The sequence below is a fragment of the Diabrotica virgifera genome, chromosome 9 (genome assembly GCF_917563875.1).
Source record: "Diabrotica virgifera virgifera chromosome 9, PGI_DIABVI_V3a".
Classification (NCBI taxonomy): Eukaryota; Metazoa; Arthropoda; class Insecta; order Coleoptera; family Chrysomelidae; genus Diabrotica; species Diabrotica virgifera.
In genome coordinates this window covers 43746271-43773137 of record NC_065451.1, presented here as the reverse complement: position 1 = coordinate 43773137, position 26867 = coordinate 43746271, and the positions used below count along the sequence as shown (strand labels likewise).

The 26867-nt window shown below is 34.9% G+C and overlaps 1 protein-coding gene and 1 long non-coding RNA gene across 2 annotated transcripts; one reads left to right on the top strand and one right to left on the bottom strand.

Annotated features, from left to right (window-relative positions):
- The first annotated feature begins 8898 nt into the window (after positions 1–8898).
- On the top strand, positions 8899–25507 carry LOC126892694 (venom serine carboxypeptidase-like). The gene is made up of 3 exons (XM_050662329.1): positions 8899–9370; positions 14059–14475; positions 24859–25507. The coding sequence occupies exons 1-3, from the start codon at positions 8959–8961 to the stop codon at positions 25431–25433; spliced, it is 1404 nt and encodes a 467-aa protein (XP_050518286.1). The 5' UTR covers positions 8899–8958; the 3' UTR covers positions 25434–25507.
- LOC126892695 (uncharacterized) lies at positions 13101–13439 on the bottom strand. The gene is made up of 2 exons (XR_007700974.1): positions 13306–13439; positions 13101–13206 (listed from the first exon to the last, which is right to left on the bottom strand). It is a non-coding gene; the product is annotated as an uncharacterized LOC126892695 (long non-coding RNA).
- Positions 25508–26867: the final 1360 nt, after the last annotated feature.

The window sequence follows — 26867 nt, the reverse complement described above, 5'->3', positions numbered from 1 at the left end:
CATTATTCTATTACAAAGCTGGTATTTTTAATAATTAACAATTAGTGCTATAGTCAAGGATGTATTGTCGCCCTCGTTAGTGAAATTATTCCGATTCGATTTTTTGCACAAACTTATAGTGGAGTCAATGAAGGTTTTCACCTCCGATATCGTTGAACCTTCATCGATTTTTATGAAAATTGGTGAGTAGTTAGAGGATACCTGAAGGAACAAAGGTGACATGATGCCAACTTGCGCTTTTACCCTGGGGGTGGATGCCACCCCTTCTCGGGGGTGAAAATTATTTCATTAAAAATAATACCATAAATCGATAAAGGGGCAAATTCTAAACAAAATTTGTTATATAAAGTTATTAATATAAATCAATACTTTTTGAGTTATTAAAGATCAAAGATTTTATTTTTTCGTAAAAAAATGCATGTTTTAAAGATGTTTTTCACGTGTAACTTAAAAACTATAAGCTTTTACAAAAAAGTTATTATTACCAAAATTAAATATAGTAAAAATTTGAATACACTTCTCATTTAAAGAACTACACTAATGTTAATTCAAAGTAAGTTATGGGTAATTGAAGGTATATTTTTTTCGACGAGTAAGCAAATCTAAGTATTTAACCTTAAATAACGGGGAAAACGATGCATTTTATAAAATATACCTACTAAACACTTGTCAAAGTACTTTGGAATACCTATCAAATGAGCTCCATAAGACGTTAATAGCATCAAAATTAAGCAAGTTATGATGAAAATAAGAGAAACCTTTGGATTTTTTTGGAAAAAGTTAAAAATAAAACATCGTCATTTCCACATAAATTAAAATTTATAGAAATTCTTAAAACAGTTTCTTTATAATAGCATAAGTAATGATTTCAACAATTTTAACCGGTTTAGAATGCATATTTTTAAAAAAAAAGATGTAATTTAAAAAAATCACAATTTTTCAGATTATCGTAATTTTCATTTTCTTTTAATAATAACTCCAAAAATACTCAATATACGAAAAACATGATATATAACAAAATTTTAGTTGTTTCCGTATCAAATATTTTATTTGTCTTACTATTTCTGTAGGGTACAAAATAACCGAGATAGAAACGTTTTAAGCTTAAATTTTGCCTGCGAGAACCATGTAAGCGGGCAATTTAACCTTTTATTTTTAAAAAAGTAAGCGGTTTAGAAAATTAAATTTAAAGTGATTTAAAGGCCTTTAGTTTCAGCTTTCAAATAGTTTTTAGGCGAATCTCATGTCTCAAAATTAACGGAGGTATTAAAAAATAACAATAACATTTTTTGGAAAAATTTTTAAAAGATAAATTTTGAAAAATTTCTGTAGCATAAATTTTAATGCTGTCAACTTGTTCGTGGGCTCATCTGATAGAGATTTTTAAATACTTTGACAAATGTTTAATAAGTTTGTGTTATAAAATGCATAATTTTCCCGTTATTTAAGCTTTAATACTTAGGTATGGGTAGTCGCCGAGAGAAATATACATTCAATTACCTATAACTCACTTTTAGTTAACACTAAAAGGTTTTTCTAGTAAGAAATTTATTTAATTTTTTATTATCTTCAATTTTAGTAATAATAACTTTTTTGTAAAAACTTACAGGTTTTGAGTTATTTATAAAAAATCGGTTAAAAACGTGAATTTTTCTCAGGAAAAATTAAAATATCTAATCTTTAATAACTCAAAAAGTTATAATTAATTTCAATAACTTTATATAACAAATTTGGCTTAGAGTTAGTCCCTCTACCGAATTATGGGGTTATTTTTAATAAAATAATTTTCACCCCCGAGAAGGGGTGGCATCCACCCCCATGGAAAAAGCGCAAGTTGGCACCATGTCACCTTTGTTCCTTGAGATATCCTTAACCACTCCCCAATTTTCATCCAAATCGATGGAGGTTCAACGAAATCGGAGGTAATAGCTCATATCCATCTTCAGTGACTCCACTATTAATCAAAAAGAGATCCTTATAAAATATCCACAATTATAATTAGCGCGTCGAACCTAGTAGGCACTTAGTTTGATTAACTATTCTCCTCCATACGTTCTTGTCCATTGCTTTTATCTCCCTATTTGTGACGTTGCGTTTTTACAGATCATCTTCTACATTTATTTTCGACTTTATTCTGGGTCGGTCTCTTCTCTGACGTTCTCAAATTTGTAATTGACTGTAGCAGTAGTAAAATAATAATATAATATAGTTATTAAGGTACCAAGGGTATTATAAGGATAATAACGCTTGAAGTCAATGGTGTATATATACCGGGGCCTTTGCCCGAGGCGTTATTATTTATAATACCCGTGGTGCCTTCAACGTTTAATGTTCGACTAAATTATTCTTTATATTATGCAAAAAATTTTAATGAATTTTGAATTAGGAGCATACAGTAGCGATCAACAAGTAGCAACAAACGCGGTCCAAGATTTCGGCTGTAATTTTGAATATTTTGTCGAGATATTTGGCACACATAATCATCGGGGAATATCAAGCAGGGTTTAGGCAAAATAGATCTACCATTGACCAACTATTTACAGTTAAACAAATACTAGCCAAAGCATGGGAATATGACATGGACGTTTACAATCTGTTTGTAGATTTTAAACAAGCCTATGATTTAATAGATAGAACAATTCTACCTAATATATTGGAAGAATTTGGCATACCATCAAAATTAATACGACTAGTGCAAATGACAATGACAGAAACAGAAGCACAGGTATATATTCAAGGACAGATCACTGATGCGTTTACGATAACGCAAGGACTGAAACAAGGCGACGGACTGGCTCCAACGCTTTTTAATCTTGTTCTTGAATATGTAGTTAGACGGTTGACGGTGAGCGGAAATAACATACTTACAAACAAATATACCCAATTAGCAGCATACGCAGATGATGTAAACATAATGAGCAGAACAATGAATGCAGCGGAAGAAACCTACGTTGAGTTGAAACAGAGTGCAGAAGCAGTAAGGCTGGCAATAAATACAAATAAAACAAAACTACTCATACAAACCAGATCAAATAGACCGGCGCAACAACACTTTATTGACGATATGGAACATGTAAATAGATTTACCTACCTAGGAATGGATCTTGTTGCAAGCAATGAACAAGAACCGGAAATAAATAGAAGGCTTTTGCTGGCAAATAAAGCCTATTTCGCGATGGGCCACATATTCAAATCGCGAGACGTACACCGGAAAACAAAACTCCGGGTATATAAAACAATAATCAGGCCCATAGTAAGTTATGGCTGCGAAACATGGGTGGTGACACAGAAATCTGCCAATGCATTAGATGTGTTTGAAAGAAAAGTATTACGTAGGATACTGGGCCCAATAAGTAAAAATAACAACTGGCGAATTAGGTATAATAGAGAAATATACGAGCAATATAGCGAACCAACTCTAGCACAATACACTAAACTGCAGAGATTACGGTGGGCAGGGCACGTGGTCCGCATGCATGAGAATAGAATCCCCAGAAAATTGCTGAATGCAAGAATGCAAGGAAGAAGACCTGTTGGAAGACCTAAAAAAATGGGAAGACGAAGTCGATGAGGATGCCAGGAACTTCCTGGGAACGCGTTCATGGAAAAGAACAGCGGTAAATCGAAATGATTGGAGAAGCTTGTTGAAGGAGGCCAAGGCTCGATTTGGGCTGTAGTGCCATTGGATGGATCGATTTGGCACACGTATTCGTAATATAATAAAGTATTGCGGTACTCGGCCCAATTTGAGAAATATGTTATTATGTGGAAATTACTCTATAACTAAAAAAAGTATTGCAAAAAGGAGCCTGTACCGCCATTAAAAAGAACAAAAAATACACTTTCTTCAAACAAAGTATTTTTCCCATGCCTAGATTTTATGTCACATTGGATCTACTAAAAATCGATTTTCTATAACAAGAAATCGAACGTGACTGACTTGGCAACATTTCGCGCCTTTGAGTATAAATAAAAATTATTGTTTTTGATAATATGAATGTCACTCTCAGTGTCGAATTACCGACGCACTGTTGCCTCACTGCTGAAAGTTCGCAGAACTTTCAAACAACAAAAATATTGATGACGCGCTACTCTTTACTCCTCAAATAAGTACGTTTACCAGCAATACTCGTAACGTAATTATGGTAATCATAGTTTTAGTTAGGTTGTTATTTTTATTAACTTGATTGACAGTATTTAACTAGTTATTTAAATTTAATGCCCTATTACGTTATTTTTCAAAATAACGATCTAGGGCATTATATCTATTATACTTAACTGACTTCGAAATCATGCCATTATTTGTAAAATAATAAACCAGTCGGACATTAATATAATTTTAGATACCAAATTATATCGCACAACAAATAATACTATCTTATTCGATTGGTACAGGAGACCAGTAAGTTCAGGTAGACGCCTGAATTATTGGTTTTACCATAAACACTCAATAAAATTTAACATATGTAGTAAAAAAATTCGAACTAAGATTGCTGATAAGTCTTTCCACCAAATTAATCTAAAAAAACTATATAATCTGGTTTAAGACAATTCTTATCCTCATGCAAAATTAAAGCATATTATATTATATAACATCCCATTTGTCTGTAAGATTAACTATTGTAAATAATTTTATGATACTGCAGCTAAGAGTGATAATGTCATTCCAGAAGTACTTTCATTCACCTCTTTACCATTCATTAGAGACATTATGCCAAATCTCACACGAATCATAATTGTAAAAAACACATCAAAATAGCTAGTAAACTAGTGTTAACTATTCATAACCTGTTTTCAAAAATGAAAAATAAATCACCAAAGAGTCCTTGCCTGATGTAATTTACAGTATACCATGTATTAATTGCGAGAATACGTTTGCAAACCATTCAACGGGTTCAAGATCGTATTACCTCCCATAAAAGTGATTGTAGGTGCACCATAAAAGTGCACCAAACAGGTGCTATTTAGCTACACAAATTTTGAATGAAGGACATAATATGGACTTCGGGTCGGCAAAAATTTTAGCAAATGAAAAGAAGTGTCACAAAAGGACTTTTCATAAAATGACATTTATTTATCAGAATGAACAAAAAACTAATAAAGAACAGATATTAAGCAATAAACAGAAATTTATTCGTTCCTTCTTTAAACTGACAAAAACCTAGATCATTACCTTTCAACAAGTTATGTTGACAAAATTTTGACAACGTAGTGATATCATCATCATAATCCAGCATTCTGCATCCAAAGTTGAACATAGGCCTCCCCTAATTTCTTCCAATTTTGTCGGTCTTGGGCTTTCTGCAACCAATTCCCAGCAATCCTTTTGACGTCGTCTGTCCATCGTGTAGGTGGTCTACCTCTACTTCTTCTGTCTTCTCTTGGTCTCCACACTGTAATTTTTTGGGTCTACCTCCCGTGGTTCATTCTGGCTACATGGCCCGCCCAATTCCACTTCAGCCATGCTACTCGCTCTATGACATCTGTGACGCCTGTCCTTCTTCTGATTTCTTCGTTTCTGACCCTGTCTCTGAGAGTCAGTCCAAGTAGTGACCGTACCATTCTTCTTTGGGCCACTCTAAGTTTCGTTGCTGTGGCCTGGGTTAACGATAATGTTTCAGCGCCGTAAGTCATGACTGGAAGCACACATTGGTTGAACGTCTTCCTTTTCAAATAATTTGGCAAGTTGCTCTTGAAGATGTCTGATAGAGCTCCATATGCGGCCCATGCTAAGGTAATCCTTCTCTGTAATTCAGCAGTTTGATTGTCCCTGGCAATTTGGATTTCATGCCCTAAGTATTTATGTTTATGGACCAATGCTATTTCGTTGACGTAGACTTTTGGATTTTCGCTTGGTACCAGGTTTGTCATGTATTGTGTCTTTCCAAAATTTACGTTTATACCAACTTTTTTACAGGCGGCATCTAACTCAGTAAGCATAGTTCTAATCTCTTTTAAGTTGTCTGTTATAAGAACTATGTCGTCTTCGAATCGTAGGTGGGAGAGCCTTTCACCGTCGACATTTATTCCTTTGGCTTCCCACTCCAATTGTTTGAAAGCATGTTCAAGGACTGCCGTAAAGAGTTTGGGAAATAACGTATCTCCCTGTCTAATTCCTCTTTTGATTTTTATAGATTTGGTATCTTTGTGTAGTGGGACGGCCATGGTTGCATTATTGTATATGTTCGCTATCAGTTTGGAGTACCGATAATCTATACGAGTTTCCTCCAATGCTCTCATCATGCTGTTAATTTCAATCGTATCAAATGCTTTGCGAAAATCTACGAAAGCCAGGACCAATGGTCGGTTGTATTCGATAGATTTTTCTATAATTCCTTTTATGCAGTGTAGGTGGTCGTTAGTGCCAAAGTTTTTCCTAAAACCCGCCTGTTCTCTAGGTTGGTGAAAATCCAATTTTGTTTCCAGTCTATTTGTTGTTATTCTTGTGAATAACTTGTAGAGGCGGTCTAATAGGCTTATGGGCCGGTAATTTTAGAAGTCTGTTGGATCGCCCTTTTTGTGTAATAAGATGGTAAGTGCACTGTGCCATCTTATAGGTATTTCACTTTGGCGCAGGCATAAGTTGAACAATTCCTTTATGTTGTTTAAAAGTCGTCTCTTCCAATCTTTACGGCTTCTATAACGATATTGTCTTCTCCCGGAGCTTTATTTCTTTTCATTTTCTCAATGCGTTCCTGATTTCGTCTGTTGATATATCAGGCATCAATTCCGATCCTTGGTTGACTAACCTTTTTCCTGAATCTTCTAGTGACTCATCATGGTTTTGTTGGCTGTTGTACAGTTCTGTATAGAAGTCTTTTACTACCCTTAATAATTCATCTCTGTCGAGGATGATATTTCCATCTCTATCCTTTAATTTGGTTATTTCTTTTTTGCCATTTGTTAATTTTCTTCTTAGAACTTTGAGGCTCTTCAATTGTTTGTTGAATTTGTTCATTTTTATATTTTCGGTTGTCCGTCCTAATAGATTTTTTATTCTTTTACTTATCTCTCTAAGTTCGTGGTGTTCTTTATTTCTATTACTTTGCATTTTTCTCCGCTCTTCCATTAATGCTTGTGTTTGGGGTCTTACTCTTTTGTTATGTGATGTCTTTTGGCAGTGTATCTTCTGGCTTTCTCCTATAGCTTGTATTATAATGTTATTAAGGGTGTTAACATTTAGGTATGTGTTCCTGTCGCTTTCGAGAATGCTGTTGATATGTTCTTCAAATGCATTTATAATTTTAGGCTCGGTCCAGGTAGTTGTGGACTTCTTTTTGATCATGCGGTATCTCTCTTTCCCAAGGTCTATTTCTATAGAGGCTTTTACCATTCTGTGATCGCTACCTGTTGAAAACTGGTTTAGAACTGTAACGTCTTTAAAGATTTGTTTCTTGTCGGTGATTATAAAATCGATCTCGTTTCTAGTTTTTCCATTTGGGCTCTGCCACGTCCATCTACGATGTTCTTTTTTATAGAAGAAGCTATTCATTTGAAATAGATTTTTCTCCAGCAGGAAACTAAGTAAAGTCTCACCTCGTTCGTTTCTATCTCCTAAACCAAATTTTCCCAGTGATGTTTCTGTATCGTCTGCCTTTCTCCCCATTTTAGCGTTAAAGTCACCGCATATTATTGTTGTATCATTTAAGTTGTTTATCAACGTTTTTGTATCATTTAAGGCTAGAACAATGTCATCGTAGAATTCCTCTACTTCGTAGTCCGCATGGCCACTTGTTGGGGCATATACCTGTACGATTCTTAAGGCATACCGTTCATTTAGTTTTAAGGTTAACGAAGCTACTCTAGTAGAGAAACTTTTTACTGATATGATGTTGCTTTCATGCTTTCTATGTACAAAGAAGCCAACGCCTCCTGTTGTTTCAGTTTCACTACCGATCTGATAGAATAAATGACCTGATTTCAGCTTTTTCAGGCTTTCTCCTCTCTGTTTTACCTCGCTAACGCCTATCACATCCCATTTAATTTTCGACATTTGTGCTTCCATCTCTATGATTCGTTCTTCAGTTGCCAGGGATCTAGCATTATATGTAGCGACGTTGAGTTTTAAGGGTTTTCTAGGTTTGGTATGTTTACTTGTCATAATCTTGTCCCCCCCAGAATCCGAGTTCGTGAGACAGACTATCAGTTTAGTGCGAGATTCTGGAGGTTTTTTCCTACTCGCCTGGGGTACTTCACTTTTAGGTAATGACATTTTCATTTTGTTTTAGGGGGTATTTGGCGTGATTTTAAAACCTGCCGCGCTTGCCAAGACGTGTTGGCCGGTTTTTATCGGAATTACATTTTCTTAATTCCAGTTGTTACAGTTATTCCGCTGATACTCGGTCGTCAGAGCCTCGTTTGTGGTAACAGGGTTCACCAACGTGAAGGTGAGGTTGACATTTGAGTAGGAGAGGCTATTTGAGACGCATCACTACCCCATCAGAACCCCTGACAACGTAGTGACATACTTGTCTCTAAAACCTTTCTGTGACCTTTCTCTAAAACCTTTCTATAACAACAACAATATTCATCGCATCTGTTTATTATTTAATGATTTTTTTTATTTTTTTTTTTTTGAAATCATTATTCTTCTATTCCGGACGGGCATAAATCCAAAAAATTAAACATTATGAAAATCGGTCCAGCTGTACTTAAGTTATAATTGGTGTAACCAACACACATTTTATAAATTAGATGTGAAAGATATACCTAATTTTATTCTGATTGTTCTTAAAATAATTTTATTTTGATGTTTCAATTACCATCACTTCAGAAATCGTTCTTAGAAGATAAATTTTTATTTTGTAAATTCGTAATCTATTAAAATAAGGTAATTAGAATCTAAGAATCGAAAACAAAATCCCACCTTGAAGTTATTTATTGTTTATTCAGGTGTTAAGATTATCCTATAAATATTGTCGTCAATGAATATTATTACGATTGTCTGAGCCGTTCACGATGAAGAGTTTCCTCAGTATTAGCTTCGGACTTTTCCTGTTTTTAGGAATAGAATCAAAGTCTTTAAATGACAATATTGTTAAAAAGCGAGTATTTGCGGATCTCTATGGAAAACTTAACCCAACGGTAAGAGGAGATCCCGGAGAACCCCTCATTTTAACGGACTTGATTGAAGCAGGAAAACTGGATGAAGCTCAAGATAAAGCTCGTGTTCAAGGATTGGACACGGATATTGAAAGTTACTCTGGGTATTTGACTGTTGATAAAGAACATGATTCTAATTTGTTCTTCTGGTTCTTTCCTTCACAAGGCAATGCAAGTTTTGACCCGGTAGTTCTGTGGCTCCAAGGAGGACCAGGATCTACATCTATGTTTGGACTTTTTAAAGAAAATGGACCGGTTCTATTAAAAGGTAAATATTTTTTTATTTATACATACTTATTTTGTTTTTATTTCAATTAATATGTCTAAGGCAATAACCATTGTCGATAATCCATAAGTCTTAAATAAAAATCTATGTCTAAATACTACAGTTTTACCAGTATCTATGTTATAAAATAGAGGCGAAGTCAATGGAAAACAATATGACCTATTGTTTTCCATTGACTTCGCCTCTTGACTTCGCAGGGAGTTCGTAGACGCTGCTTTTATTGGTTGGGCGACGACCCATTTGGTGAACCGGTCTTGAACGACTATCAGGAAAGCGTTTCCCTTTGTAGATCTTGGGAATGGTACCACTAAATCGATTGAGACAGTATGCCAAGACTTTTCTACAGCGGACGGTTGCATTTTTCCGGCTGGTTGCATTTGAGACGGTTTATATTGAAGGCACTTCGTACAGGTTCTAACGTAATCTGCAATTTCTTTGAATATCTTAGGCCAATAGTACTTCTGCTCTATCCGGCAAATTGTTTTTGCAATTCCTAAATGGCCTGCTGTGGTTGCGTCGTGATTTTCTTTCAGAATCTCTTTCCTTTTATAACTTGGTACGCATAACTTCCATGGGATGTTAAATTCTGGGTCGGCTGAATTTCGGCTGCTCCAGATGTGTTTATATAGTTTCTCGTTTGATATTTGTAAATCCGGGAAGTTGCCTGGGTTTTGGAGCACATTCCTATATAAATAATCGTACCAATCGCATGATTCTAGTTCCGATGCTAACAACTCCAGCTCTGGTTCTTCATTAAGGGTTTCTTGTGGTTGCCGTGATAAAGCATCTGCTACCTTGTTCAGAACTCCCTTTCTATATATGACCTCGAAATCGTACTGCTGCAGTTCTAAACTCCATCTGGCTAATCGACCTGACGGGTTTTTGAGATTCTTAAGCCATTTGAGAAATTGGTGATCCGATATAACCTTGAAGTTGTACCCTTCTATGTATGGCTTCATTTGCTTTATCCCGTACACTATGGATAGACATTCTTTTTCCGTTGTGGAATATTTTGTCTCCGCTGGTGTGAGGGTTTGACTAGCGTATGCGATTACCTTATCTTGGCCGTCGTATTTCTGTGTTAGCGCAACTCCAAGTCCGCAGTTTGACGCATCTGTCTATAGGTAGAACGTTTTTGAGAAATCGGGACACGCTAATACTGGAGCCGTCGTAAGTTTTGCTTTGAGTTCCTTAAACGCGTTTTCCTGCTTACCCGTCCATTTCCATCTTATCTTCTTCTTTATAAGCATGTTTAGTGCTCCTGATATTGTCGAATAGTTCTCTATGAATCGCCGATACCATGAGGTTATTCCTAAAAAGCGACGGAGCTCACGTACATTTCTAGGTGCTGCAAGTTCGGTTATAGCGCTGGTCTTCTCCGGGTCAGTTTTTATTCCTTCTGCTCCCACAACGTGTCCTAAATATTTCAGTTCTGGCTGGCAGAATGTACATTTTTCGACGTTAAGTTGTAAACTGGCTTCTTTTAGTCTTCGGAAGACCTCTTGTAGGTGATGTAAATGCTCTTGGAATGTCTTCGATATTACCACGATATCATCCAAGTATGCGAACGCGAATTCTATATCGGGCGGTATTACTTTGTCTAGCAGTCGTTGGAAAGTTGCTCCGGCGGAGTGCAGTCCGAACGGGGAAGTTCTGAATTGAAAATGACCTTTTCCGGGTACACTAAATGCTGTCACTGGGCGGCTTGCTTCTTCTAGGGGTATTTGAAAATATCCCTGCTTCAAATCGAGGGTTGAGATGAAATTTGCTTCCTTAAGTCTATCCAACATTTCTGATATCCAAGGTAACGGATACGCGTCCTTTTCTGATAGTTCGTTGACTTTTCCAAAGTCAATGCAAAATCTGTACGAGTTATCTTTTTTTCTAACTAGTATAATCGGTGAACTCCAACCACTTGCGGAGGGTTCGATAGTTCCTTCTTTCAACATTTTATCCACCTCTTCGTTGATGATCTGCAACATTGCGGGATTGTGCCGCCTATAGGGCTATTTGACGGGATCGTACCTTTTCTTCAATTTTATTTCGTGCTTTATTAAGTTGGTGGGACCTGCTAACTTCTCGAATTCCCTAAGTTCTTTTCTTAGGAACCTTTCTAGCTTTGTATTTTCAGTGGAGTCTTTTAAAGTGTTACATGTTTCCTCTTGATGTTGTTCGTACTGTTTGGATGTATCCCTATCTAACTTAAGTTCGATCGAATGTTCCCTGAGGACTTCCACTGCTAGTATGGCATCTTCCGTTAACCCTGGCATTATTATAAATGTTTGTCTTGTTTGTAAATTATCGATCTCGCAGTCAATTGTTAACTTCTGGTTGAGCTCCATTGAAGATCCGTTTGCTAGTCTAGTTCTTCCGTTATAGCTATGTAGGGAGTGTTTGAATATCTGCGCTATTCTATCTCCGGCGTAACTTTTGGTGGTCCCTGTGTCAATTAATGCTTTGTAGGAACTTTGTCCGATTTTCAGTGATGCGAACGGTCGCATGTCGTTGCTTGCTTGTTTTGTAACGGCTAGAACGTGTGGAGTCGAATCTTGCTCCTCAGACTGGGACGACTCCTTGTTTTTCCAGTCTGTTATTCGTTTCCCTGACGTCTGGAACAGCAGTCACTGCTGTATACCCCTTCTTTGCCGCATCGCGAACAAAAATTTTTCCATGGGTTTTTACAATTCCTCCGGAAGTGACCTGGCATCTTGAAACCGGAAGCATTGTCCTTTTGGCATCGTATTCTGTAGGGTCTGTACATCTCCAATTTCCGTGAAAATTTTGATTTTCTCGGGTTCTTTCGTCTTCCAAATTTCGTATTCTTGGACCAAGTCTTACAATCCCGACAAGTGTTCGAAATCCCGGCGGTGAGCATAAAGCTTATATTCTGGCAGCATATTTTTATATATCCTGTCGAGTTCTTGGTTTCTTGAAAAAGATCCCTCTCGTCTGATTAAAGTTTAAATATCCGTGATGTATCTATCCACTGGTTCGTTTTTCCTTTGCTTCCTGTTTCTGATCTGCTCTTCTAGCTGTAGTAAATATTCTCTGCGATAGAAAGCTTTCTTAAAATCTTTTATGAAGTCCGTCCATGAATCCCAATTTCTGTTGTTGTTTTGGTACCATAATAATGCGTGGTCTCCTAACAATTCTGGTAATGCTCTTAGCAGATCTTGCTTATCGACCTCGTAGGCTAGGCTTAATTCGTTTATCCTCTCTATGAAGTCTACTGCATCCGAATGTTTCTTGTCGAAGTGTGTGTTCCACCTCCGTACTTGATTTAGCAAATCTGATTGCCTCATTTGTTTTGTCATTGTTAAGTCTTGTAATTGGTTTCTGATTAATGAAATTTCTTGGGTCAGTGTGTCTGGTTCGGCTTCCTTGGAAGTATTGATTTTTGGAATTGTTCCTGTCGCTTCCCTGCGATCCTTATAAAAGGTTCTGAGTTTTAACCTTAACTCGTCGACGGTTCCTTTGGAATCCAATCCGCACCTTTCGGCGTCGCGCTGTAATTCCTCTTTGGAAAGACGATTTATCCATGACGTACCCGTCGTGGCACCTGATACTGAGTCTGTGTCTTTATCTGTCGGCATTTTTGGTATTATCCGGGCGTTGAGTAACGACTTTTACTTGCGTATTTCTAACTTTTGCTCGGGCGCCAAATTTGTAACGGGTAGTTCTTTTATGGACAGCAGACTTAGTAAAACACAAGTTGAAAACAAAGCAAATCTATTAATTCTAAATTATATACAATATAAGGCAAAATAATAATTTAATATTCTATTTCGTCCCAGCGAAGTCCTCCTCCGGATGGGCGTCTGTAACAGAAGAACAAAATTAACAGCGGTATTCAAATATATATTTATCGGGGCTCGCTCACTACGCTTGCCTCCGTTGAATTACGAATCGCAAATTACCTCACTTCGGTACACCTTGCGTCTCGTCTCGAGTTGGCCTGCCTAAGTTTACGAATCACCTCAAAACAGTGCACGTCGCGACTCAGGTCGGCCTGCCCCGCTCACTTCGCTTGGCTGGTTATGGAGCCCAGAACGGTCGTTCAGGACTGCTTGATTTCTGCTTGCGACCTTCTTAAATATCCGTGTGCCGGTGTTGTCTCGGAGTGGTGGAACTCGGTGGGGGCATCTGCGCGAATTGAGAGAATCGCTCGGTTTCCAGTGTCGAGGCATGTTCAGCATATAGGCATATCATTACACAATGACAGTTTATCTGTCTAGCAACAATATTATTACAGCCATATTATTAATGAATAAGGCTATAACATGGTAAACAAATCGCTTCAATCGGACAACAGGTTTAGAAATTCCGAGACATGAAAAATGACCAAATTTTCAGTGGGCCGATTTTTTGCACCCGAGATTTACATCTAAATTGTCAATACAAGTGAGTCAAAGAAAATTAAATTATAAGAAGGATTTTTTGCCAAGCAACAAACAATAAAATTTGTTTAATTTATTAAGGTCTTGCATTTTAATAACGATTAACGAAGTGGAAATCGAAACGTCATATAAACTTAACTTCAAGGTAAAATTGTGGATTGTTCCTAACTAAAAGTGTAAATGTTATTTGACGTTTAAAAGTCGCTGCTCTGTTAGTTACTTTTATTTTAATTTTATTAATATTTTCTACATTTTAAATTTCTTACTTTTTAGACGGCAAGCTTGATATTAGAGAGACAACTTGGAATAAGAACAACTCACTTATATACATTGACCAGCCAGCTGGAACTGGATGGAGTTTTACCACTGATGGATATGCTTCCAATCAAACTAAAGTAGCTGCTGATTTATATGAAGCCTTACATCAGTTTTTCACCCTATTTTATCAGTACCAACATCAAGACTTTTACGTTACAGGAGAATCTTATGCAGGAAAATATGTTCCTGCTATAAGTTATAAAATTCATCAAGCAAATACGGAAGCAGAGCTGAAGATTAACCTCAAGGGTTTAGCTATTGGTAATGGTCATACTGATCCTATTGAACAGATTCATTATGCTGAGTATGCGTATCAAATTGGAGTCATTGATTTGAATGCAAGAAATATACTACAAGGTACACAGCAGAGAGGTAAGACTAAATACTTTTGAAAAGTTTTATGGGTTATATAGAGGGTGGCCTTATAACGGTACCAAAGTTATTTGAAATTCCGACCCAGTTTACATTTGTAACACTTTCGTTACACCCTGTATATCATGATCGTTGGGACCGCGTTATTGCTTGGAATTGGATTTCTGAGTTGTATTTCCTCGCATGATGTGTGTTTTTGTTGATCGTACATTTCTTAGGATTTTTAGTGGTGAATTGGATCATCCGCAAAGCGATTTCAATGAGAAACATAGATCTGTTTATGGAAAATATACGTTTCTTTATTGGCTAAGAAGAAGAATCATAGCATCTGTGGGATGTTCTCATTATCATTTTCTCGCTATCTTATTGGCAAAGATTAAATTTATTGAGTGCTTTGAATCTGTAATTGGCTATTGAGTTCTTGATGGGAGTGAAGACTCCTGATTTTGTGAGGGCGTTGATTTTTAGAGATTGAAGTTTGAGGAGATCGAGTTAGTCAGTTCTGTTAGAGGAGTTCTGTAGTAGAGGTCATCGAGTAGAGTTCAGGAGAGAGCTATCTTGCCGGGCCTCGGGCCGCAAATGCGGTTACCGGCAAACATAGAGTGAAGTTCCAGTTAAGTTTGTGTAATTTTGTGGCAGAAGTTTTTGTGTTTGAGTTTGTTCCAATATGGCTTTAGCAATCTGCAGGCCACTGCGTTCAGCTGTTCCTAATCGAACGCGATGTTTTTGTACCACTATTGGTAGGTATCACATTTTCTTTCATTCAAGCAGAAGTCTTCACTCCCATCAAGAACTCAATAACCAATTACAGATTCAAAACACTCAATCAATTTAATCTTTGCCAATAAGATGCGAGAAGCGAGAAAATGATAATCAGAACATCCCACAGATGCTATGACTCTTCTTCTTAGCCAATAAAAAAACGCTTATTTTCCATAAACAGATCTCTGTTTCTCATTGAAACCGCTGACTCAATTATAACGGCTAAATCTTGAGAATTCGGGCACTTGACGATTTTATCGCCACTATGGAATTTATTATATCAACATTCTCCAGACTTCAGTCTAAAAAAACAATTAAAATTCTCTGATGACAAAAGATAACGTATACAAAACAATATCAGATGATCCAATTCACCATTAAAAATCCTGAAAAATGTACGATCAACAAAAACACACACCATGCGAGGAAATAATAATTTATCGACTCGATCACTGTGAGAGCGAACACAACTCAGAAATCCAATTCCACGCAATAACGCGGTCCCAACGATCATGATGTACAGGGTGTGACGAAAGTGTTACAAATGTAAACTGGGTCGGAATTTCAAATAACTTTGGTACAGTTATACATTCATAAATTAGCGCCGACAACGTGAGGGCTTTCGTTTTTCATCTTACTCTTAATTAGCATTTTACAGTATTTTTCATTTACAGATCTCTGTTTCTCATTGAAATCGCTGACTCAATTATAACGGCCAAATCTTGAGAACTCGTGCACTTGACGATTTTATCGCCACTATGGAATTTATTATATCAACATTTTCCAGACTTTAGTCTGAAAAAACCATTAAAATTCTCTGATGGCAAAAGATAACGTATACAAAACAATATCGGATGATCCAATTCACCACTAAAAATCCTAAGAAATGTACGATCCACAAAAACACACATCATGCGAGGAAATAATAATTTATTGACTCGATCACTGTGAGAGCGAACACAACTCAGAAATCCAATTCCACGCAATAACGCGGTCCCAACGATCATGATATACAGGGTGTGACGAAAGTGTTACAAATGTAAAGTGGGTCGGAATTTCAAATATCTTTGGTACCGTTATAGCCTTTAAGTAATTGTACAAAAAGAATCATTAGATTCTGCACTTTGGGTATTGCATTTTTAACCAACTTGCTTTGATCAAATGTTGATACTAAGGAAGATTATCATTCAATATTCGCTTGTCCACTGCTGAAAATAGATCACCCTGATAATTTTCCAGCTATTTCGATCTTGTGCCTCTTGCATTAAATTCCCATAACAACGTTTTAAATCATCAGTCTAACGTGTTGGTGGTAGACCTCTGCTTCGATATGCGTCATCTCTTGGTCTCCTGTCTAGTGCCGGCTCTGTCCATTTGTTATATTATATCATTAGAGCCACGTGTCCTCCCAGTTCCCTTTCAGTGTTGCTATTCTTTATACTGCATCAGCCATTCCAGATCTTTGTTGCAGCTGACGGTTTGGGATCTTGTCTCGTAGTGAAACGCCCAACATGTCACGCTCCATCGCCCTTTAAGACACACAGATCTTTTGCACTGTTCTCCTTGTCATGGTCAACGTTTCCGCTACGTAAGTCGACACTGGCGAAACACACTGACTAAAGGTTTTTCCTTCAAGACATAATGGTATGTCAGATGATTTGAAAATATAGTTCAGCTTGCCGAAAGCTGCCCAAGTCAGTCTAATACGACGGAGAAGCTCAACGGTTTGGTTATCTTTTTCTATGCGAATCTTATGAACTAGGTATACCGGGTTGGGATAAAGTATGGAACCAAGCAAATATCTTTGAAACGAAAAGAAAAATATTTTTGAAACTTTGCATGCAAGTACAGTGACGAAAAAGGCATCTGTTGCCATATTTTTTGTTACTACTTCACTTCCGGTTTCACCTGAAATACCCTTAACTTATTTAATTTAAATGGGACACCCTGTATATTTTTCCTGATTTTAAAAGAACTTGTTATTTTTAATTCATAAATACCAAATTTGGTAGAAAAAATTTGTTAAAAAGTGTCTGTAGATAATTTTTTGTATTAATACAATGTAGTAGGAAATAAACGAGTACCATCTATACTGTAGACTAAAATTGTTGTTTACATGCACTGCGTGACTTATTTGAATTTAGTATAGTAGGTAAAAATGTTACTGAACTAATTGACAGAAATAAGTTGTATTAAAAATAGTTCATTTAAGTGAAAAATATCGTACTGGAATATTAATGATAATCGGTTATGGCGAATTTTCATTTTTGGAAGTGAATTTTCCAAATCGATGGATTTGACGTAAAGGATTCATAGAGTGGCCCGCTCGTTCTCCGGACCTCAAACCGTTAGATTTTTTTTCTTTCGGGTTATCTAAAATCACGTGTTTACGTTAGGCGACCAACATGCTTGCAGGATTTGAGACAAAGAATAATTGATGAATGTGAATGTGAATACGTGGAGAAATCTTGCAAAAAGTGACTCACGAATTTATTTCTAGGCTTGCACCTTGTCAGGAGGTGAACAGCAAACATTTTCAATATTTGAATTTTTTTTTATTTTTAATATCATTGGTTTAACGTAAATAATTAAATTAACCTATTTTTTTAACTGTAAAGAGATTTATTTTTTGTTTTAATAGTTTTTTCTTCCAAACTAGGTATGTATGAATTAAAAATAACAAGTTCTTTTAAAATCTACAAAAATATACAGGGTGTCCCATTTAAAGTTAATAAGTTAAGGGTATTTCCGGTGAAACCGGAAATGGAATAGTAACAAAAAATATGACATCAGATGCCTTTTGCGTCACTGTACTTGCATGCAATGTTTCATAAATATTGTTCTTTTCGTTTCAAAGATATTTGCTTGGTTCCATACTTTATCCCAACTCTGTATATTAAGCCATTACCTGGCCCAGGGACCTTTTTCCTAGGCATATCTCTTCGTAGACTACTTTCTTTGACTATTTTATTTTCTTCTATTACTCTAGTTATATCCATCGTATTCAGGGCCACTTTATCCATTAGGCAATATAGGCAGTTGCCTAGGGCGGCACATTATGAGAGGGCGGCAAAAATACTGTACAAAAAATATTTGTATATAAACATTATAGATCTAAGTTCTGTCATTGAAGAGTATGAAGCTCTTTCGAATTACTTTACCGCAAAGAAGCCAAAAAATTGTGCCCAAATAAAACATACAAAGAAATAAGAAAGATAAATTCAATTTGACGAGGCGGCCGATGATCAACTAAACTTCAGCTAGTGATGAGATGAAAATCCACACATTCTATGTTATAATCGACACTCTGATAAGAGACCTGAATAGACGTCTGGAATCTTACCGACTTATTTATCAACGTTTTCGTGTTATTAACAGATTTGCCAAAATTAAGCAATGAAGAAATTATTAAAGAAGCTGAAAATCTGATACAATATAAAGACGACCAAGATACATCATTCATACATGGATGCATTCACTTAAAGGGTCATTTGGATACCACAATAAAATCACCAATTGACATATCTTAATATTTAAAGAAGAGTTAGTGCAGTCACTGAAGGTGGATATGAGCTATTACCTCCGATTTCGTTGAACCTCCATCGATTTGCATGAAAATTGGTGAGTGGTTAGAGGATATCTCAAGGAAAAAAGGTGACATAGTGCCAACTTGCGCTTTTACACTGGGGATGAATGCCAGCTCTTCTCGGGGCTGAAAATTATTTTATTAGAGATATCCCAAGAATTCGATAGAGGGACAAATTCTAAGCATAATTTTGTTACATAAAGTTATTAAAATAAATTAATACTTTTTGGGTTATTAAAGATCAAAGATTTTAATTTTTCGTGAGAAAAATTCAAGTTTTTTGCCGATTTTTCATAAATAACTCAAAAACTATAAGATTTTACAAAAAATTTATTATTACCAAAATTAAAGCTAAGAGAAAACGAAATAAACTCCTTAGTGGAAAAACCTTTTAATTTTAACTAAAAGTGAGTTATAGGTAACTGAATGTATATTTTATTCGGCGAGTACCCAAATCTAAGTATTCAAGCTTAAATGGGAAAATGATGCATTTTATAACATAACCTTATTAAACAAATTACATCTTTTTTTCAAAAATATGCATTCTAAACTGGTCAAAATTGTTGAAATTATTACTTATGCTAATATAACGAAATTCTTCTAAGGATTAATATAAATTTTGATGTTGTTCTGAAGCTATTTTCTTGTAGCATTTTTACAATTTTAACTATTTAGAATGGGAAATAAGCCACAATATTATTAAAAAATGATTTTTATTAACGTTTCGACGCCCAAATCGGGTGCCGTTGTCAAAATACAAAATACTTTTAATATAAACAAAAATGTTGTTGCTTAGTAAAAAAATTCTTCTAATAATTTATTTAATTTGACTCATTTATATCGGCAATTCAGATACATATGATACATTTTAAAGCAGAAGGCTTTAAAATGATATTGCCAATATTTATGAGTTGCGTTCCTGGGACGACTTTACTGAAAGATAGTTCATTCGATTACATGAAATCAACCCCAACTCAAGAATATCAACTCAATTAATAAAAATCATTTTTTAATAATATTGTGGCTTATTTCCCATTCTAAATAGTTAAAAATAAATTTTGATTTTTGTGGAAATGGCGTATGTTTTATTTTTCACTTTTTCCTAAAGTATTCTAAAGGGTTCTCTTATTTTCATCACTTCCTTAATTGTGATGCTATTAACTTCTACTGGTGCTCATTTGATAGGTACTCCGAAGTACTTTGACAAGTGCTAAGCAGGTATATTTTATAAAATGCATCGTTTTTCCGTTATTTAAGATCATCGAAAAAATAAAATCTTCGATCTTTAATAACTCAAAAAGTATTGATTTATACTAATAACTTTATATAACAAATGTTGCTTAGAATTTGTCTCTCCATCGATTTACGGTATTATTTTTTTCACCCCCACGTAAAGTGGTAGTTTTCACCAACAGGGTGAAAGCGCAAGTTGGCATCATGTCACCTTTATTCCTAGAGGTATTTTCTAACTACGCACCAATTTTCATGAAAATCGATGTAGGTTCAACAAAATCGTAGGTGAAAACCTTCAGTGACGGCACTAAGTGGATTTAAAGATATTTTCTTTAATTTTGACATAAAGCTTTGCACATTTATTTGTGCTTCCCAGTTGCCAACGTGTCTGCTGAAAGGCCATTTTCGAAAATGTCAAGAATAAACAATAATTTCCCATCAAGTATGACGCAAGAAAGTGTTAACAATTTGTCGATTTTGTCAAGAACAAAATTTGATCGAACTGAAATGATCGAACTTTTTTTTCGATAAAATATTTACTTTTTGAGTTATTTGTAAAAAACCGCCTGAAAACGTAGTTTTTTTGTCGAAAAATCAACATTTTCAATAGCAAATAACTCGAAAAATATTGACTTACGTAAAAAACTCTATAGAACAAAAGTTGCTTAAAATCAGTCAATTTATCCATTTCCGGTCTTATCTTGAACGTATGTATTTTCACCCCCGCGAAGGGGTGACTGTCACCCCCAAGTAAAAGCAACCAACGGCACAATTTCAGCTTTGAAGTGGAGGGTAAGTAGAATCTAAATCCAAATTTTCATGCTATTCGGAGTTGTCCCTGAAAATTACACGATATTGCCGAATTTCCCGTTCATTTACTGGGCTAAAAGTGTATGCAAGAACAATGGCAAGAAATTGAGCAAGACGATATTGACAATGTGATAAGAAGTACCTACATATATACCAAATCGATATCGAGCTGTCATTAATAACAGAAGTTACACTCTACTATACACTATACTATATACTCTACTAACAAGAGCCTACGACTTTATTTTTAAATTTTATTTGAACATTTTTGTTTAATTATTTTTTTCAATTATTTATACCCTCTTCACGCAACGACCGGTTGTTGTGTTATTCTAATGGTAGGGGAGCCCAAGGGGGGATTTTGCAGTAACTCGAGCGCGTCAGATTATCATTTGGGTAGAACCCTGATATCGTGGCTCTAAACACAGGGGAGTTCGTTAAGGGGGGAGGGGGGGCGAAAAAAATCTATCCTTAGAAAAACTCTAAATCGTCAGATTAAGATAAGGTAAGTTAAGTACATGCACAACAGTGTATATTTCAAAAATCTGACGATTTAGGCGAGGCGTAAGAAAATGGGTGTCAAAATGTTTCACAAGAAAAAAGCTAATATTTCGCGAAATGAACGATAGATCTAAAAACTTAAAAATACGTGCTCAATATTTGTCAAAAATCTATTATATCGAATGATATCAAACACGACTGCCCACGTAGAGGGGTGGGGGGTAAATTTCAAATTTTAAATAAAATTCCCGCGATATTTCGCGAAATGAACATCAGATCGAAAAAATGAAAAATACACTTATTCAATATGTTTGAAAAATCTATCGAATGGCACCAAACACGACCCCCACGGATGTGGGGTGGGGGGTTATTTTAAAATTTTAAATAGGAGCCCCCATTTTTTATTTCACATTCGGATTTCTTACGTAAAATTAAGTAACTTTTATTTAAAACATTTTTTCGAATTATGGATAGATGGCGCTATAATCGGAAAAACGATTGTTGGAAATGGAAAATTAAATTAAAATGGAAAGTCCCCACTAAAATGAAAAACTTTACTTAACTTTTTTTGGTTTTAGAACCTACTCTTCACAACCCAATAGGTCCCCAAAGCGCTCGAGTGACTGCACATTTAGCATACTTTCCTTCCCTACTTACTATAATAATTTATCGTTAAGCAGCGTCCAGATTTGCTGAATTTCATTATTTTTCAAATAAATGATCAAATTATCACATAGTTATTCTTTAATTACTTTGTCCATTAGACCATTTTAATGTGTGTATATACGGTATTTTTTTTAATTTTAACTATTTATAATGGGAAATAAGCCACAATATTATTAAAAAATGATTTTTATTAACGTTTCGACGCCCAAATCGGGTGCCGTTGTCAAAATACAAAATACTACTAACATAAATAAAAATGTTGTTGCTTAGTAAAAAAATTCTTCTAATAATTTACTTAATTTGACTCATTTATATCGGCAATTCAGATACATATGATACATTTTAAAGTAGAAGACTTTAAAATGATATGGCCAATATTTATGAGTTGCGTTCCTGGGACGACTTTACTGAAAGATAGTTCATTCGATTACATGAAATCAACCCCAACTCAAGAATATCCGTCACAAAAAATCATAGCATGTGATCTCTCTTTAAAAAGACAACCACATGCAACGGTGACATTAAAATTCTCGCGTTAGAGATCTCATAGTAAATCACGAGGGAAAACCAGGAAAAACCTCGTGATACTATCCTGACATCGTAAGTATTTGTTCTTACATTTAATTTACTCTCAAAATTAATACCAACTTCTGACTTTACTATAATTTTGTTTAAATTATAAGTAATATCAATAATACATGAATATATAAGTAATACTAAAATATAAAATATGTATTGACTCGACTATTGACTTACTAATTGTGGTATTTTCTTTATATTGACTTCCTCTTTCAGTATGGGTATCCTCATCCTACTGCATTCCACCGAGGTATTTGCGACACAATTGATTTCGTTTAGCATAATTAGAGCCGCTTCTTTGATTTTTCTCTTTTTACTATCTATTTCTTTCAGGACTATACTTGAATCTCTCCACTGAACTCTATGTTCATTATCCCATGCGTGTTGACATATTTGAGATCTATGAAATTCTCTATTTTTAATATAAGATTGATATTCACTTATTCTAACGTTTAATGGTCTTGATGTTTCACCTATATAAAACTGTTCGCATTCACAAGGTATTTTATAAATACAATTCTTTGTCCTTTCTTGTTCATTGTTAGGTTTAGTTTTAGATAGAATAGATCTCAATGTGTTGGTTGTTTTGAATGTTGTTGAAATGTTGAATTTATTTCCTATTGTTTTAAGTTTCTCGGATAGTTCTTTTATGTATGGTATTGATATTTTCCTCGTGTTATTTCTTGTGAATGTTGTAGGATCCCGTTCTCTGTTGTTCTGTTCCATTCGATCCAATCTTGACAATTCCTTATTTATAAACGATAAAGGATAATTATTTTTTAATAAAACAGATGTTAAGAATTGTTTTTCTTCTAAAAATGAATTTTCGTTAGAACAAGTATTTTTGGCTCTATCATATAAGTATTTTATGATTCCCTTTTTAACGTTGATGTTGTGACTTGATTTGTAATTGAAATATCTGTTGGTATGTGTTGGTTTTCTACACACTTGAGTCTCATATCCAGTATCTTTCTTTGAGACTAAAACATCAAGGAAAGGCAGGGTGTTAGGCAAGGATTATATTCCATTTCCATTGTAAATTTTATTGTCTCTTCTTGATCGTTTATAACATTCAGGAATGTATCCAACAATTCTGATCTATGAGGCCATATTGAGAACACATCATCTACATATCTCCACCATACAGTGGGTTTTAAATTTTGTTTAGAAATGATGTTAGTTTAAAATAATAAACGTTAGAATAAGTGAACATCAATCTTATATTAAAAATAGAGAATTTGATAGATCTCAAATATGTCAACACGCATGGGATAATGAACATAGAGTTCAGTGGAGAGATTCAAGCATAGTCCTGAAAGAAACAGATAGCAAAAAGAGAAAAATCAAAGAAGCGGCTCTAATTATGCTAAACGAAACCAATTGTGTCGCAAGTACCTCGGTGGAATGCAGTAGGATGTGGATACCCATACTGAAAGAGGAAGTCAATAGAAAGAAAATACCACAATTAGTAAGTCAATAATCGAGTTAATACATATTTTATATTTTAGTATTACTTATATATCCATGTATTATTGATATTACTTATAATTTAAACAAAATTATAGTAAAGTCAGAAGTTGGTATTAATTTTGAGAGTAAATTAAATGTAAGAACAAATACTTACGATGTCGGGATAGTATCACGAAGTTTTTCCTGGTTTTCCCTCGTGATTTACTATGAGATCTCTAACGCGAGAATTTTAATGTCACCGTTGCATGTGGTTGTCTTTTTAAAGACAGATCACATGCTATGATTTTTTTGTGACGGATATTCTTGAGTTGGTGTTGATTTCATGTAATCGAATGAACTATCTTTCAGTAAAGTCGTCCCAGGAACGCAACTCATAAATATTGGTAATATCATTTTAAAGTCTTCTACTTTAAAATGTACCATAATATTATCTGAATTGCCGATATAAATGAGTCAAATTAAATAAATTATTAGAAGAATTTTTCTACTAAGCAACAACATTTTTATTTATGTTAGTAGTATTTTGTATTTTGACAATGGCACCCGATTTGGGCGTCGAAACGTTAATAAAATCATTTTTTAATAATATTGTGGCTTATTTCCCATTATAAATAGTTAAAATTGTAAAAATGCCACAAGAAAATAGCTTCAGAACGGTATTTTTTTTTTAATTTTAACAAATTTTAATGGTTGAAAAAAAAATTAAAATTTTTAGTGACCTATAAATAGGACGATGGCTTATAGTGATGTGTTTTAATGGCTTTTATTTTTTGTAGTTGTGGAACTTATAAAATCAGAAGATTATGCTGAAGCGTACGACCTTTGGAGTGATATCATACAAACTATACAGGAATTTTCAGCATTAAACATATATAACTATTTAACAATTAAAGATACTGTTAATGATGAAACAGAAATGAATGAATTTTTAAGTACAGAAGAGGTCAGAAAGGCAATTCATGTTGGAAATGCTACTTTCAATCCACCGGACGAAGTTTACGCTAATCTCGAAGAAGATTTTCCTAAATCAGAGGCACTGCACGTCGCTGAACTTTTGAAATACTATAGAGTTTTAATTTACAGCGGACAAACAGATCTCATGATCCCTTATGTTTTGACAGAGAGCTATTTACAGAATCTTAAATTTCCTGGATCCGATGATTATGCAAAAGCAGAAAGGATTGTATGGCATGACGAAAATGATCCAGATGTGGTTGCTGGGTACGCGAAGACAGCTGGAAATTTAACCGAAATTTTGGTTAGAAACGCTGGTCATCTGGTACCGACAGATCAACCAGAATGGGCGCTACAACTTATTAATAAGTTTACAAGAAACGTAACTTTTATCTAATTGACAATAATTAAATAACATTAACAAAAATTTGCAAAATTGTGTGATTCTATAAATAAAGAATACAAAATAGAGTAGATTCTTTTCATAACCTTTATTTTTCGATTCATTTGTTTTATGCGTTTTGTCATTTTTGTTTTTCTGCATATTTTTTGAATTTCTGTTATCAGATTTAATTCTCTTCATTATTAATTTTTTATTATCCTGATGGTTTAAATCATAGACTTAGTATATAGCTCAAGTTAGATCTGATATAATTGATTAGACGTCATTATAATTATACATTAAATTTAAAACAATCAAAACAAGAAAATTTAAATATCTCGCATATACTACATGGGGACAAAGATACAACTTGTTCCATTTGATTATGCCGGGAAGGGTTCAAGGAAAAATAGGGAAACATAAAATATCATGGCTGAGCTACCTGAGACCACAGTACAAATGTACACCAAAGGAAATTTTCGGAGCAGCCGTCCCTCAAGTCCGAATAGCTATGATGATTCACGACCTCCGTCGCTGAGATGACACTTGAAGAAGCTGACATTAGAAGTTAAGGCTATTTTCTCTTGCTTCGAGGAAGCATACAGGGTGTCCCGAAAAGATTGGTTATAAATTATACCACAGATTCTGGGGTCAAAAATAGGTTGATTAAACCTCACTTACATACCTACATACAATAGTGCACACAAAAAAGGTTACAGCCCTTTTGAAGTTATAAAATGAAAATCAATTTTTTTTTCATATATCTAAAACTCTTAGAGATTTTTCATTGAAAATGGACATGTGGCATTCTTATGGCAGCAGAATCTTAAATAAAAATTGAAGTGAAATTTGTGTACCCCATAAAAATTTTATGGAACTTTTGTGTACGTTCCAATTTAGTTGTTAGTGTGGCACCATTAGTTAAGCACACTGTTTTTAAAACATTTTTGCCTCTTAGGACTTTTTCGATAAGCCAGTGTTTATCGAGATATTTTGAATATTTATCGAATCCACTACATATTTGTATATGGTTAAGTACGATTATATAGACCTGTTAATAATCTGAAATAGTTATTTTCCTGACTAGTGTGGAAAGTGATACTTTCACGCACGAGACTGCCATTGATGGGAAGCAAGGGGTTGGACGCAAGGGGTTGGACGCAAGGGGTTGGACGCAAGGGTAGGGTTCGGGGAAGGACGCAAGCAGTCGAGTGCGGGAAAACATTTTCCGCATGAGTTAGGAACAATATTTTTTCTAGGGCCGTACGTTTGAAAAAAAGCCACAAAAAAATAGTTATATCAATTTTTAATTAGAAGTGAAAATATACAAAAAAATCCTTTGACAAGGTTGTCAAAACCAAACGTTCAATATAATGGGCTACCACGACGACAATATTGGTTTCCATGACGACGATTCCAAACCATTGTAATTGTCTACTAATCTGAATT

Bases quoted from the DNA above. Each gene is read 5' to 3' on its own strand.
- LOC126892694 (XM_050662329.1), top strand. From the start codon at position 8,959: ATGAAGAGTTTCCTCAGTATTAGCTTCGGACTTTTCCTGTTTTTAGGA. The intron at 9,371-14,058 runs GTAAATATTTTT...CTTACTTTTTAG, and splicing joins TGGACCGGTTCTATTAAAAG to ACGGCAAGCTTGATATTAGA. The intron at 14,476-24,858 runs GTAAGACTAAAT...TATTTTTTGTAG, and splicing joins ACAAGGTACACAGCAGAGAG to TTGTGGAACTTATAAAATCA.